The sequence below is a fragment of the Trichechus manatus genome, unplaced genomic scaffold, assembly GCF_000243295.1.
Source record: "Trichechus manatus latirostris isolate Lorelei unplaced genomic scaffold, TriManLat1.0 scaffold00359, whole genome shotgun sequence".
Classification (NCBI taxonomy): domain Eukaryota; kingdom Metazoa; phylum Chordata; class Mammalia; order Sirenia; family Trichechidae; genus Trichechus; species Trichechus manatus.
The window spans coordinates 200828-213278 of NW_004444295.1; the positions used below are offsets into that span (position 1 = coordinate 200828).

General features: G+C 44.7%; 1 protein-coding gene across 1 annotated transcript; it reads left to right on the forward strand.

Annotated features, from left to right (window-relative positions):
- The first annotated feature begins 2961 nt into the window (after positions 1 to 2961).
- On the forward strand, positions 2962 to 6082 carry LOC111819318 (protein FAM170B-like). Its single transcript, XM_023725697.1, has 2 exons — positions 2962 to 3007; positions 5235 to 6082. The coding sequence occupies exons 1-2, from the start codon at positions 2962 to 2964 to the stop codon at positions 6080 to 6082; spliced, it is 894 nt and encodes a 297-aa protein (XP_023581465.1).
- Positions 6083 to 12451: the final 6369 nt, after the last annotated feature.

Consider the following 12451-nt stretch of genomic DNA (forward strand, 5'->3'; position numbering starts at 1 on the left):
TATGGGTCACAAGAGAATACTGTCCAATTCACTTGCTTTGGACATGTCATCAGGAGGGGAGAACCTTGGTGAGATGTACTGGCACATCAGCCATAAAGAGGGACTCTAAATTGCTGGCAATTGTGAGGATGACACAGGACCCGGCAATGTTTAGTTCTGTTGTACATAAGTTCACCATTAGTCAGAGTCAACTCGGCGGCAGCTAGCAACAACATATTGTTTGAGAGAACTGAGATATGAACTTTACACAGTGTACCAAATGTACATGTTAAAAGATCTAATGGTAACTATTAAAAAATACAGATTGAAAATATTACTTTCACACCACTGGAAGGAAAAAGGAAATAAGAAAAATTTGATCATTCCAATTAAAAAAAAAAAAAACAGGAAAGGTAGAATATTGAAAAAAATATAAAGTAAACAGTAAATATAAAGTATAATATTGGAATTATGCCTACATGTATGAGTAACAGCAATATAAAAAGATTAATACCTTAGAAAAAAATATGTATGCTCAGCTTAGACTTTCAAATCCAGCCATATTTTATTTATAAAACAAAATTAAAATATGACAGAAACTTTTAAATAAATGAAGAAATTTCTACTGTCTAATGGCTACGTGTCCAACCCTATGCCAGATACTATTGATACATAAATGATTAAGAAAAATTCCTTGCAGTCTGGTGAGAACAGCCCAGTTAACAAATCAATCAGTTATCGATTGCTGTATAACAAATGACCCCAAAATGAAGTGGCTTAAAAAACAACCAGTTATTTAGCTCACAGTTTTGCAGGCTGGCAGTTTGGGGTTCTTCTGGTCTGGGCCAGACTCAGCCACTCTCAGCTGAGCTCCCTCATGTATCTGCAATCAGTCACCATGTCAGCTGGGGGCCAGACTGTCTGAAATCTTCTCAGCTGGATTCTCTCTCTAATGGCTTCTAGTCATCCAGCAGGCTCCCTGGGCTGTTCCCATGGGTTCTCAGGGTTTGAAGAACAGCAGGAGGGCAAGGAAGAGCCCTGGTGGAGCACTGGTTAAGAACTCGGTTGCTAATGGAAAGGTCATCAGTTGGAACCCAACAGCCACTCCACAGGAGAAAGATGTGGCAGTCTGCTTCTATAAAGATTAAAGCCTTGGAAACCCTACAGGGCAGTTCTACTCTGTCCTATAGGGTCACTATGAGTCAGAATATACTTGATGACAGTGGGTTTGGTTTTTGGTAAGAGGGCAAGCCCCAGTGTGCCTACTCATTTCAAGTCTCTGCTTCCATCAGTTTTGGTACTGTCCCAATCGCCAAAGTAATCATAGATCAGTCCCAATTCAAGGGCTAGAGAAAGACTCCTGCTCTTGATAAAAGGAGGTGCAAAGTCATATAAAAATGCATGGATATAAAGAAAGGAGAATGTGTGGCTGTTTTTGCAAATCCATCACAATAAGAAACTGCAATCAAGTTTGTTCCGAGTTGTGGCAGAAGCGTTTCTTAAGTACAATAGAGTACAGAGCAGAGGGTGGGAAATTCTACCAAGTGTAGGACCAGGAAGTGATGCTTGACCTAAATTTGGAAATATGAGTGGATGGTTAGGAGATTTTTTTTTGTGCTTCCAACTACTCGTCCTGTTCTACCCTCTGCAGCCACACGAAAGCAGCCCCCTCTCCTTCCCATGTTGATGGCTTCCATTTTCCTTCAAATCCTCAGGCTGTCCTCTGCCTACCAACCACAACTTCCTAAACCCGTTCTCAAATTGTTTCAACAATTTGCTTGTTCCTTTTCTAAATGTCCTCCAGGACAAAAGCAGACATCTAGGCCAAGCAGAGGACAGTGGGCTTTTCCCCGAAGGCTCTCCTAAGCCTCCCAGACAGGTTGACCATGGAGGTCCTGAGTCTCAGTGCTTTTCTGTGATGATGTAATCCTGCCCTTCTTTAGTGGCTCCAAGGGAGAAGAACGTGGATGGGCCAAGGAGCTTCACAGTAACATTTCCTGGGGCTTAGAGTCAGAAGGTCAAGAGAGAGTGGCAGAGACTCCACCACTGAGTGACAGTACCTCCAGGCAACAGATCAAAAAACTCCATTCTGCACTGGATGCCTAGGAAGGGTGGGTCTTTTGGAAGAGTCTTCATTCATTTAATCAACACACGTATATTGAATATCTCCTATGGGTTAGGCACTGTCCCACTTTCTGGAACTGCCAAATATGAGGCAGACCCCATCTTTGTCCCCAACTTATTTATAGTCCATTTGGAAGACACAAATTTGAAAATGAGCATCTCCTGTTAACCAGGAGGACTGCTATGATGGAGGATTGTTAGGTGCTCTGAATACATAAAGCAGGAGCATAGACTGGGTATCATGGAGGAGGAACCAGTAGAGAGGAAGGGAGAGAACGTCTACTAGTCTGAGGGAACAGCCTGTGTGAAGCCTAAGAGACAGAGGAGACATGAGAGGTATTCAGAGTGGACATTGTGTTTCCAGGACTGGAGAGATGTGATTCAGTGTCTGAGGAGAGGTTTGGGAGAAACAACAGCTCATCATACTCTGCTATTCCTTGAACCCACAGTTCTCTTCCCCATGGATGACAATCTCTTTTAGGGAAAAGTTTCGATTCTTTTTTAAGATATAATTTCCCCTCCTCCCAACCTCCTAACTTCTGCCACTACAGTTGCCATATTTTTTCTTGTTGCTGTGTTTAGGTTCAAACTGAGCCCTTGGAACTGACTGATGTCAGCGATGATGTCACACAGGGGTTACTGGAAGCCTTGGTGCTCACTCAGATCCCAACTGCTCTTTGGAGAGGTTGTTGATCTGAGGTCTCCTATAGGAGAGCGACTTAAGCGACCTAATCACAGAGAGTGATACCTACATAGGAGTCCCCAACCTGTGACAGTTTGGGACATCATCTCTAACTGGGAGGAGGAGAAACATCTTGCTGGTGACCATCCTTGTTGGCTCATCTTCACCCAGCCAGGATGGAGAGGCAATACGTGAGAAAGAGGCCTTTCCCTAAGACTCGAGGTAAGGGTGGGAGGAAAATTCGGTCAGTGATGGTTGCCGGGCAGCAAGGGGTTTGATATCCCCTGGACACCAGGACCACAAGGGATCACTGAGGCTTTCACTTGAAAAAAAATTCCTGTCAACTAGTAGACAACAAGAATTTGTAATGTGAATAAATAAATGAAGAAATAAATACCTGACTGAACTACAGAATTCTACTGTGATCTGAGGGGCTTTCCAGAACAGGAGCAGACAAGTCACTCAGTTGTTCAGATCTGTGAACTCCTCTGCTTTGTTAGTGGAAAGGAAGCAAGCAGGCAACTGGGGCAATAGGTATAGGACCAGTAACAGGGGTGGTTACAGAGACTTGCACTTAATTTTTCAATAAGATTGAATTAATATTTCATGTGAATTAAGAAAATATATAAAATTTATTGGGAGGTTTTGGGAGTGTGAGGGAGCACAGTACAGCACGCTCTTCCAGAGTTCCCAGTCACTGTGAGCTGTGACAGCCCTCAGCCTGGACTCAAGCAGAAGGTCTGGGAAGGCCCTGCCTCCCTAGCTCCGGGGATTTCCCTTCTCCTCCAAGGTCTCCTGTCCATCTTTTCCCAAGGACCTAACAACCCTCCAAAGCAAAGATAGCTCTGGGATAGATTTGTTTTTTTTTTTATCTCAAACTTTTTTCTTTATTATGGTGAAAATGTACATAAAATATACCAACTCAACAATTTCTACGTGTATATTTCAGTGATATTGATTATACTCTTCATGTTATGTAACCATTCTCACTATCCTTTTCCAAATCATTCTATGACCATTAACATAACCTCAATGCCCCCTAGGGAAGAACGTCCCCTTTCCCCCTCCCTCTGGCCCCTGGCAACCACCAATAATCTTTGGTTTCTATATATTTGCTTATTTCATATAAGTAAGATCATACGCATTTGTCCTTTTGTGACTAACTTATTTCATTCAGCATGATGTTTTCAAGGCCATCAGGAAAGAATTTTAAAATTTCAGCTACAGCTAATCTCAGTTTCTGCTACCACTCCTAGTTCTTCGCCCTTTCTCCAGCTAGTTTGCCACACACATCCCCCACACCCCCCACCCCCGCCTTTTGTCTTCTCTGTTGCTGCCTTATGCTACCCTTCCGGTGGCTGAGCCCTGCTTTCTGCTCCCTTGTTGGTCTCTATCCCTCTAACACACTCCTGGGAGGTTCCTCCTATCCATCCTGTGTCTCTCTCTGGAACTTTCCCTCCATCCAACACACACAACCTATCTCCATCTCTTTCTGCATCTTGAACTCTCCAGTCCTTCCCTCATATTCAGAAACATACATAGACCTTTAGGCTGACATGGACAACCCACCAAGACACACCCAGGTGAGGTGGTTGTGTGCTGTCCGTCTGAGGTTTGTGGCATCAAGGTTCTCAGATACGCACATCTATTTCTGCCTCACCCTGAAGGAGTAGTTCATCTAGTAAGGACATGGGCTTCTAATCAGAGAAAAGCAATTTTAATCTTCTACTATGGCTTAGTTAAGAAGGGTACAAGGAAGAGATATACATGTAAGAGTTTTAACTAAATATACAAATTATTCTCTTTAAGTATAACTTCTCTAAAAATAGCCTTTCAGTAAAAAGAGGTTAAAAAGAGGTGAGCATTGCTCCTGTTTCAGTGTTTACATTCTAAATTAAGAAAATCACCTTCATAGAAAACTTCTTTCAATGAAGTCACACACTTATTTTGAAGGGTCAGGGGAATGAGGTCATTTCTAAGTTTCAAAGGAACAAATCCATTGGAATTCAACAAATGTGGAATTAGAGAAAAATAACTTTTTTTAAAAAAATAAAGTACTATAAATAGTGCTACTTTACAAAGGAGACTTTGTCTTCCACAGCAACGTCCCCAAAGGATGGTAGCTCCCCAGGGAAGAAGAAAGACACCACCAGGTCTGCAGAGGAGGAGGATGGCGGTGACCGAGAGGCCTCCAGGGTTCCCTGAGAGCAGAGCCTTGGGCTCAGAGATGAGGATTCAGTACACTGAGGAAAAAGAAAAAACAAACCCGTTGCTGTCCAGTCGATTCTAACTCATAGCGACCCTATAGGACAGAGTAGAACTGCCCCATAGAGTTTCCAAGGAGCGCCTGGTGGATTCCAACTGCTGACCTTTTGTTAACAGCCATAGCACTTAACCACTATGTCTCCAGCGCACGGAGAGCTCATGTAAATTTACTCTCTATTCTCAGAGGTCTCAACCCAAGAGGAACACACCACACAGCCAACAACGTCCGCAGCAAAAAGCCCGAGCTCCAGGCCCAGGAAGGTTCCACGACGGTCAGAGAGGTCTTTTCCCTCAGCTTCCACTGAGCAGACCTCTCACTCATCCACCTACGAGGCTGCTCCAGAGAAGCGATGGGTCAGGTGCGCGTACTTCACGCAGGTGCGCACGGTGAAGGGGGTGACCGTGGCCTGGCGGACCAAAACCTCCTTTGCCCCTGTGGGCAAAATGCCCCAGGTCTTTGAGGCCGAGCTCTCGGAGGAGGGCACCATCGGCTCTGCCCCTAGCCTGGCCAACACGGAGTCCCTGGTCAGCGCCCTGGATCCCTGGCAGGAGGGGCCCAAGGCCCGGACCCCGGAGCCCAGTGTCCATGGGGAGGAGCACGGGGAGAGGTCCCGGGCCGCCACCCCAGAGTGGCTGGTGACCTGTAAGCGCGGCTTCCGCTGCGTGGCCTGCTGCCGCGTGTTCGAGTCCCGGGAGGCCCTGGTGGCGCATGCGGAGCATGGCGTGAGCCAGGGCTTCAGCTGCAGGGCTTTCTATGAGGAGCTGCTGGAGAGGCGGCTGCCACCCTCAGCTCAGCGCAGGCCCAGACGCTGCCACCAGCGGGCCAGGCGCTGCCTGATGGCCGCCAAGAAGAGGGAGGTGAGGGAGAAGAGAGCAGTCTGCAGGCGCCTGGAGGAGCAGCTGGAGAAGCAGAGAGAGGAGCTGAAGAGGCTGAGGAACCAGCTGGAGAGGCTGCAGAGGAGGGAGGCCTGGCTGCAGAGGGCGCAGGCCCAGCACCAAGGCCAGAGGGGGAAGCGCCTGAAGACCCACTAGCACCCTGGGGCTGGGAGGAGCAGGGCCTTTGGGCTGGGAATTGGGCCTTTCGGGAGAGACCTCCGTTCAGGCTCCTTTAACCCAGCTCCCCTGGAAGATCCTTTATACCAGCCCATGTGCCCCCCACCCGCCCACCCCAAGTGTATGGAGAGCTCCAATCATCGGGGGACCAGGATGGAAGAAACCCCAGGACAGCTGACCGCAGGCACCAGGTCCGCTCTGAGTCTCCCCTGGCCCAGGAGAGGAGAGGACAGGCCTCACATTTGGATGGTGAGGTCTCAGACCTGAGGATGAGCACAGCGTAAGCAGGGAAAGAGAAATGGCATTTCAGTGGGACTTGGGAGGCTGAGAGGGGCCTCTGCAAAGACAGCTGTAAGGGAGGTGTGATGCTGAAGGGTGTGTCACTAAGTTCTTTGCAATAGAAGGAACCAGAGAGACGGCAGGCTGTGGGGAAATCTGCCTGCAGGTGAGCAGTGGGCATAAAGCCCTAAACCAAGGACTCTGGGTCCCTTCCCAGCAGCCTTCAGGCAGAGAAAGAAGCCGGGCTTGGCAGGAGGAGAGGAGGGTGGGGTGAAGGGAAAGGAGCTCATCCCATCCATGTCTTCTGGACTCACAGGGTGAATTTGGGTTGATGATTATGATGCATCATTGTTGCCATGTTAGGGGAGTGTAAGTGGGAGCTGGTGTAGAAAAATCCCCTGGGTGTTATCCTCTTCTGGATAAGAGCTGATCCAGTACTTAGTGGATAATTCCTGTGCAGCATCTCCTAGGGTAAGGGGTAGAGCTTCGGAACTTTTTCTGTCCTTTAAAACAAGTTGTACTCTCCAGTTTTTGATGTATCAACCAAACTTGCTCATTTTTTTATTTTTTCTGTCGTGTAACCTGACCTGTCCTGAGATCAAAGAACTGGAAGAAAAAGCCCGACTGAGAACATAGGAGCAAAAGGGAGGGCAGTCTTCTAAACCCAGAGAGAACAGCGAGAACACAGATGATCAAAGGTGAGGGTGGGAAGGGGCAGATTCAGGCCCAGACTAAATAGTGGACAAAAAAGCCCAAGTCTCAGCCACAGCATCAAGTCCCAGGTCTGGGGAAGCCCTGGACGTGACGAGGCATGTCCATCTCCCTGGGAGATGGGACGCCAAGTGTCACAGCAAAGCCTTCAGGGGCAGAGGAAGGGAGGGCAGGGCCCCCAGCATGGGCATCTCCATCCACAGGCTGCCGTGTGTATTTCTCACAGTGACAAAGAGACAGCTCCTGGAGGGACAGCATCAGAGGCAGAGGAGAGCGAAGCCTTCAGGCAGGGTCAATTCTGCAGTCTCCTAAGGATCCAAAAGAACAATCAGAGATTCTCACAGGTATCAGACTGGGAGGGGTTGGCATTCCCAGGCTGGGGAGAGGCTGGCTGGGGAGGTACTGCTTTCTGAAATCTTTTGTCCAAAATCTTTCTTCTTAAAAGCTATCTTCCCACTTAACTTCTCTATGTTCAGTCCTGAAAAGACTCCAGAATGTACAAGCATGGGTTATCCAGTGGGGCAATGTGGGGAGGAGGCGGTAGCAGCGTATCAGGGAAAGAGAAGCGTCTAGTGGTGCCTGAGTTACCCAGTGAACTGCACACAGTGTCCAGCCTTCTTCATTTAGCTGTAGACGTGCACTTGCAAGAGACGTTGGAGGGGTAACTCTGTTGACCCTCCCCAAGTTATTTTTGTTTGTTTCCAGGCATAGAGACCAGAGGAGCTCATTGGCTCCAAGAACAAGCAAGAAATCCACTGGTTTGGATTAAGTACCGTCTGTGGTGTGTTCTTCTTCCAGTGATTAAAATCTCTGTGTCTGCTGTTAAAGAGAATTTTTACCTATTTAAAAAATATCTAACAAAAATTTTTCAAAATATATATCTATGTTGTTTATTAACTTCCAAAGCTATGAAATTTTTTATTACATGTCTAAGAATACAAAGTTGTATAATGAAAAAGTTATAAACAGAGTCCCACCCTCATGTATATTTTTCTCTTGCTCCCCCAAGGTGTCCAGTGTTAAAAAACACACATGTATCCTTCGCTACATTTCTCTTCCCTGTATTCCCTACACACATACACAGTCACAGGTTCACAAGTAGATCTGCTGGGGTGTTTGCTTTTATGGACACTTGGTCACACTCTACCCACACTGCTCTCGCCCCTTCTTTCACTTGACATTCTATCTTCATTCCTTGTAAGTCATCAGATATTTCACTAACATTATCTTTTTGAGTCTTCTAGGTTTTAACTCATATTTACACAAATAATTTAAATAGATGATAACAATTACAGTACACATTATCTAGACTTATACATGTTGTTGTTAGGTGCCATCAAGTCAGTTCTGACTCACAGTGACCCTATGTACAACAGAACAAATCACTGCCTGATCCTGTGCCATTCTCACAATCATTACTATGTTTGAGTCCATTGTTACAGCCACTGTGTCAATCCTTCTCATTGAGGGTCTTCTTCTTTTTCGATGACCCTCTACTTTACCAAGCATTATTTCCTTCTCCTGATCACATATGCAAAGCCATCCTCACTTCTAAGGAACATTCTGGCTGTACTTCTTTTAAGACAGATTTGTTCATCTCATACATAACACTACTAACTTGGAAACACATATCATCCATGCTTTTTAAGTCCACTCTTCTGCATGTTCTAACTCTCCTTCCCCAGTCCTTTCCTGCAAGTGAACCCAAGGTAAGTCATGTGAACAATCTGGTAAGTAGTCTATCTTATCCTTGCTTAAACAAGCACACACATATATGTGTTCTTGTCTGCTCATTTATGCACACATATAAACATAAACAGGTATTCAAACATATTCAAACGATTGCTATTGTTTCATGTATACTTCTCTGCACCTTGATTTTTCTCCTTCAATAATACTTCACAGAGATTTCTCCTACTCAACTACTACGACTCTTTTTCATTCTAATGACTCCCTAATTTTATTAATGATGTAGCTTTACCATAAATTATCTCTCATTCAACCATCAATAGGCAGTCCATTTTTTGCCATTATTATCAATAACCATCCTTTGTATACTACAGGATTTGTTTCTGAGGGATAGATTCGAAAGAGTGAGATTTCCAGTTCAAAGATTGTTTTGAAAGTATAGACTCATGTCCATGTCTTTCCCCTAAAGGATGTAATAATGCACCTTTCCAGCCATGTCTGAGGGCATCCTTTTCCCCACAGCGCAGCCAGCCATAGGTGGTGCTGATTTTTTAATTGTGCCAGTTTCGCTGGTACTTTGATATTTTCTTAATTATCAATTTTTTTAACAACTTTGATTATGTTTATTGGGCGTGTGGATTTCCTCTGAATGGTCCGTTTGAATTCACTGCTCATTTTTCAAGTGCTTAACTTTTGTCCTTCTTGTATAAAAGGAAATTATTATTAATCCTTGTCATCTGGGAGCCCTGGTGGCGCAGTGGTTACGAGCTTGGCTGCTAACCCAAAGGCAGGCAGTTGTAGTCCACCAGCCACTCCCTGGAAACCCTATGGGGCATTTCTACTCTCCTGTAGGGTCGCTATGAGCTGGAATCGATACAACGGCAATGGGTTTTTTAATTCCTTGTCATCTACATTTCACATAATTTTCAAATTTATTATTTTTGTATCACATTTTTGCAAGCTTTGTCCCCTGGAACGATCAGTTGAGTCAGCACAATTTATTAAATAAATGTAATTTTTCTTGAGTTGAATACTACCTTTGTACTAATGGTTATTGTGATTTCTTAGTAGATTTTCTGTTTCATTGTTTACTTGTCAGTTTCTATGCTATGTAATATTCGTTTGTTCTGTTACTTGATGAGGCAGACACCTGTTACTATCCTGCTTTTTCATGTTTTTCTTGTCTATCCTTTGGTAAAGGAGCCCTGGTGTTGCAATGGTTAAGTGCTTGACTGCTAATCGAAAGAAAGGTTGGCAGGTCAAACCCACCCAGCAGCTCCATGGGAGAAAGGCCTGGCGGTCTACTCCCATAAAGATTACAGCCTAGAAAACTCTATGGGGCAGTCAAATGGGGTCTCTATGAGTTAAAACTCGACTTGGTGGCTCCTAACAACAACATTCTTTGTTACCTACTGTAGTATTTGTAGCTTAAGATTACTGTACACAATTCAAAAACAACTATGTAAATATTCTAACTGGAAATACATTACATTCATGTATGAGTTTTGGGGGGCTTCCATTTATTTGACAAGACTTGCCATTTGGAAATATGTCGTATTTTTTGTACTTATTCAAGTTTCATTTGATTTAATTTAATACATTAGTTTTCTTCATATAGGTCCTTTGCTGTTCTGGTCAAAACAATGTTTTCCTAAATATTTTATCGTTTTGGAGACAATTTGGTACAGTCAAGAAGTAGGGGAAAGAGAATGGTCTGTCCCTCCCACCCTTAACACTTTTAGACCCTTCTGTCTACATTGGAGAGAAACCCATTGATTTGGATATATTTGCCTTGTAGCCAAGTATGCCATTATATAATCAATAAACAAAAAATCTCTTAATACTTGTGCTTGTTATTTAAATTTTCTAGTTTATTCATTCATCTTAAAACTACATTGAGCCATACCAAAATCTATATGTAGTTCCAAATTTATCAGCATGAGTTGAACATTTTTCCATTTATCTCATAACCTGCTAAGTTTTCGGATAATTTGTATGCTCCAATAGATAACTATTACTTTGACCTGCCAACCATTATGGTAATTACACACACCTTGTTTCTGACAGTTAAGTACTTCCACCTGGCCCTCCGTTGCACTGGGATCCCATTATCTGCATTGCTTCTAGGCAGCCCAGCTCCCACTAACAACACGAGCCTACAGAGATTGTTTTTGTTGTTAGTTGCCGTCAAGTCAATTTGGGCTCATGACGACCCCATGTACGCAGAGTAGAACTACTTAATGGGGTTTTCAAGGCTGTGACCTTTCAGAAGCAGATCGCCAGGCCTGTCTTCCGAGTTGTCTTGGGTGGGTTCAAACTGCCATACTTTCAGCTAGTAGTCAAGCACTTAACTGTTTTTGGCACCCAGGGACCCCCTATAGAGAATAGAGATCAGTAAGCTCAGTGTTGCTGGTGACCCCCTCAACTCTGCATTCCTTATTGATTTGATAAAATGGGTGTCCTTCAGGACCTCTGAGAAATGGTCTTATAGAAAACTAACTCTGGCATACCCACATATTGGAGACTTTTATCCCATCTTCCAACATCTGACATAAGAGTCTTCGCATTTCTATTTCATAGAATATGGGCCATTGCCTTTTCCAAGCTTCCGAGAGCAATCCCAGAAGCATATTAAACCCATTTCCAGAGCCTTGCTATGGCAATAAATCCTTGTTAGAGGAGAGTTCTCCCATATCAACAAACTTTCCTTGACCCAACTTTATATTAAACTTCCCCTTGATTCAGCACCTTCAGCATTCACTCCTATGCACACCCCACTCCTGCTCACACAAGGTAGCCAGATCTTGCAGCTCCTTCAGTGTACAGTCCCTCTCCCCCTTACTACAACCAACACTTCCCCAGGTGGGCTATGCTGATATCTGACAACTAAGTATCTGGACATGCATGGGACAGCTATCTAAGGACTCTGCAAAGGAAATGGCTGAAGGTGGCTGGGGGAGGAAACCAGAACATAAAGTATGAACATTCTGGAGGCTGAAATTAAATGAGCCCAAATCTCATAACTACACAACAGTTGTGGACAGAAACAGCTCCAACAGAAGCCCTCTCTCATACTGAGTGGGAATGAGGGTCTGGAAAGGACGGAGGCGGGCAGACACCTAAAACTCTGGAAGAGGAGAATTCTTCTCTCTTGCCAGAGTATGTAAGTCTTCTCTCTCTGTCTCTCTCTCTGCTGTTACTTGGCATCTAGTCAATTCTGGCTTAAAGGGTATGACTTTTTGAAAGCAGACTGCCAGGCTCGTCTTGCGAGGTGCTTCTTTGTGGGTTCAAACTGCCAACCTTTTGGCTGGTTGTGGAGCACATTGGCCCTGCAGGCTGAACCAGTCACTTAAGTGCATGACAGAATGAAGAGATTAAAGCCCCAGCATTCTTGCCACTGGCCAGGAAAGCAGTCATCCAGAACTCACAGAACATCAGAGAGATAGAGAGCAGGCAGTGCAAGAGATTCTGTAAAACTGTCATGAACTCCTGGTTCACCCCCCAGTTGCTACTGTGTTGCTCCGATCCCAAGAAGCATATCAAATCCTTTAAGAACTGCACTATGGGTTAGAACAACCTCAAGGCCCCAGACTAAGTGGCACTCATATAGACTAGACTGAATATCACTGCAAAGCCTTCAAAAATTGAACTAACATTTGAGCCACAGAA

Coding starts and splice junctions, on each gene's coding strand:
- LOC111819318 (XM_023725697.1), top strand. CDS start 2,962: ATGGAGAGGCAATACGTGAGAAAGAGGCCTTTCCCTAAGACTCGAG. Junction 3,008..5,234: donor GCCTTTCCCTAAGACTCGAG/GTAAGGGTGGGA, acceptor CTCTATTCTCAG/AGGTCTCAACCCAAGAGGAA.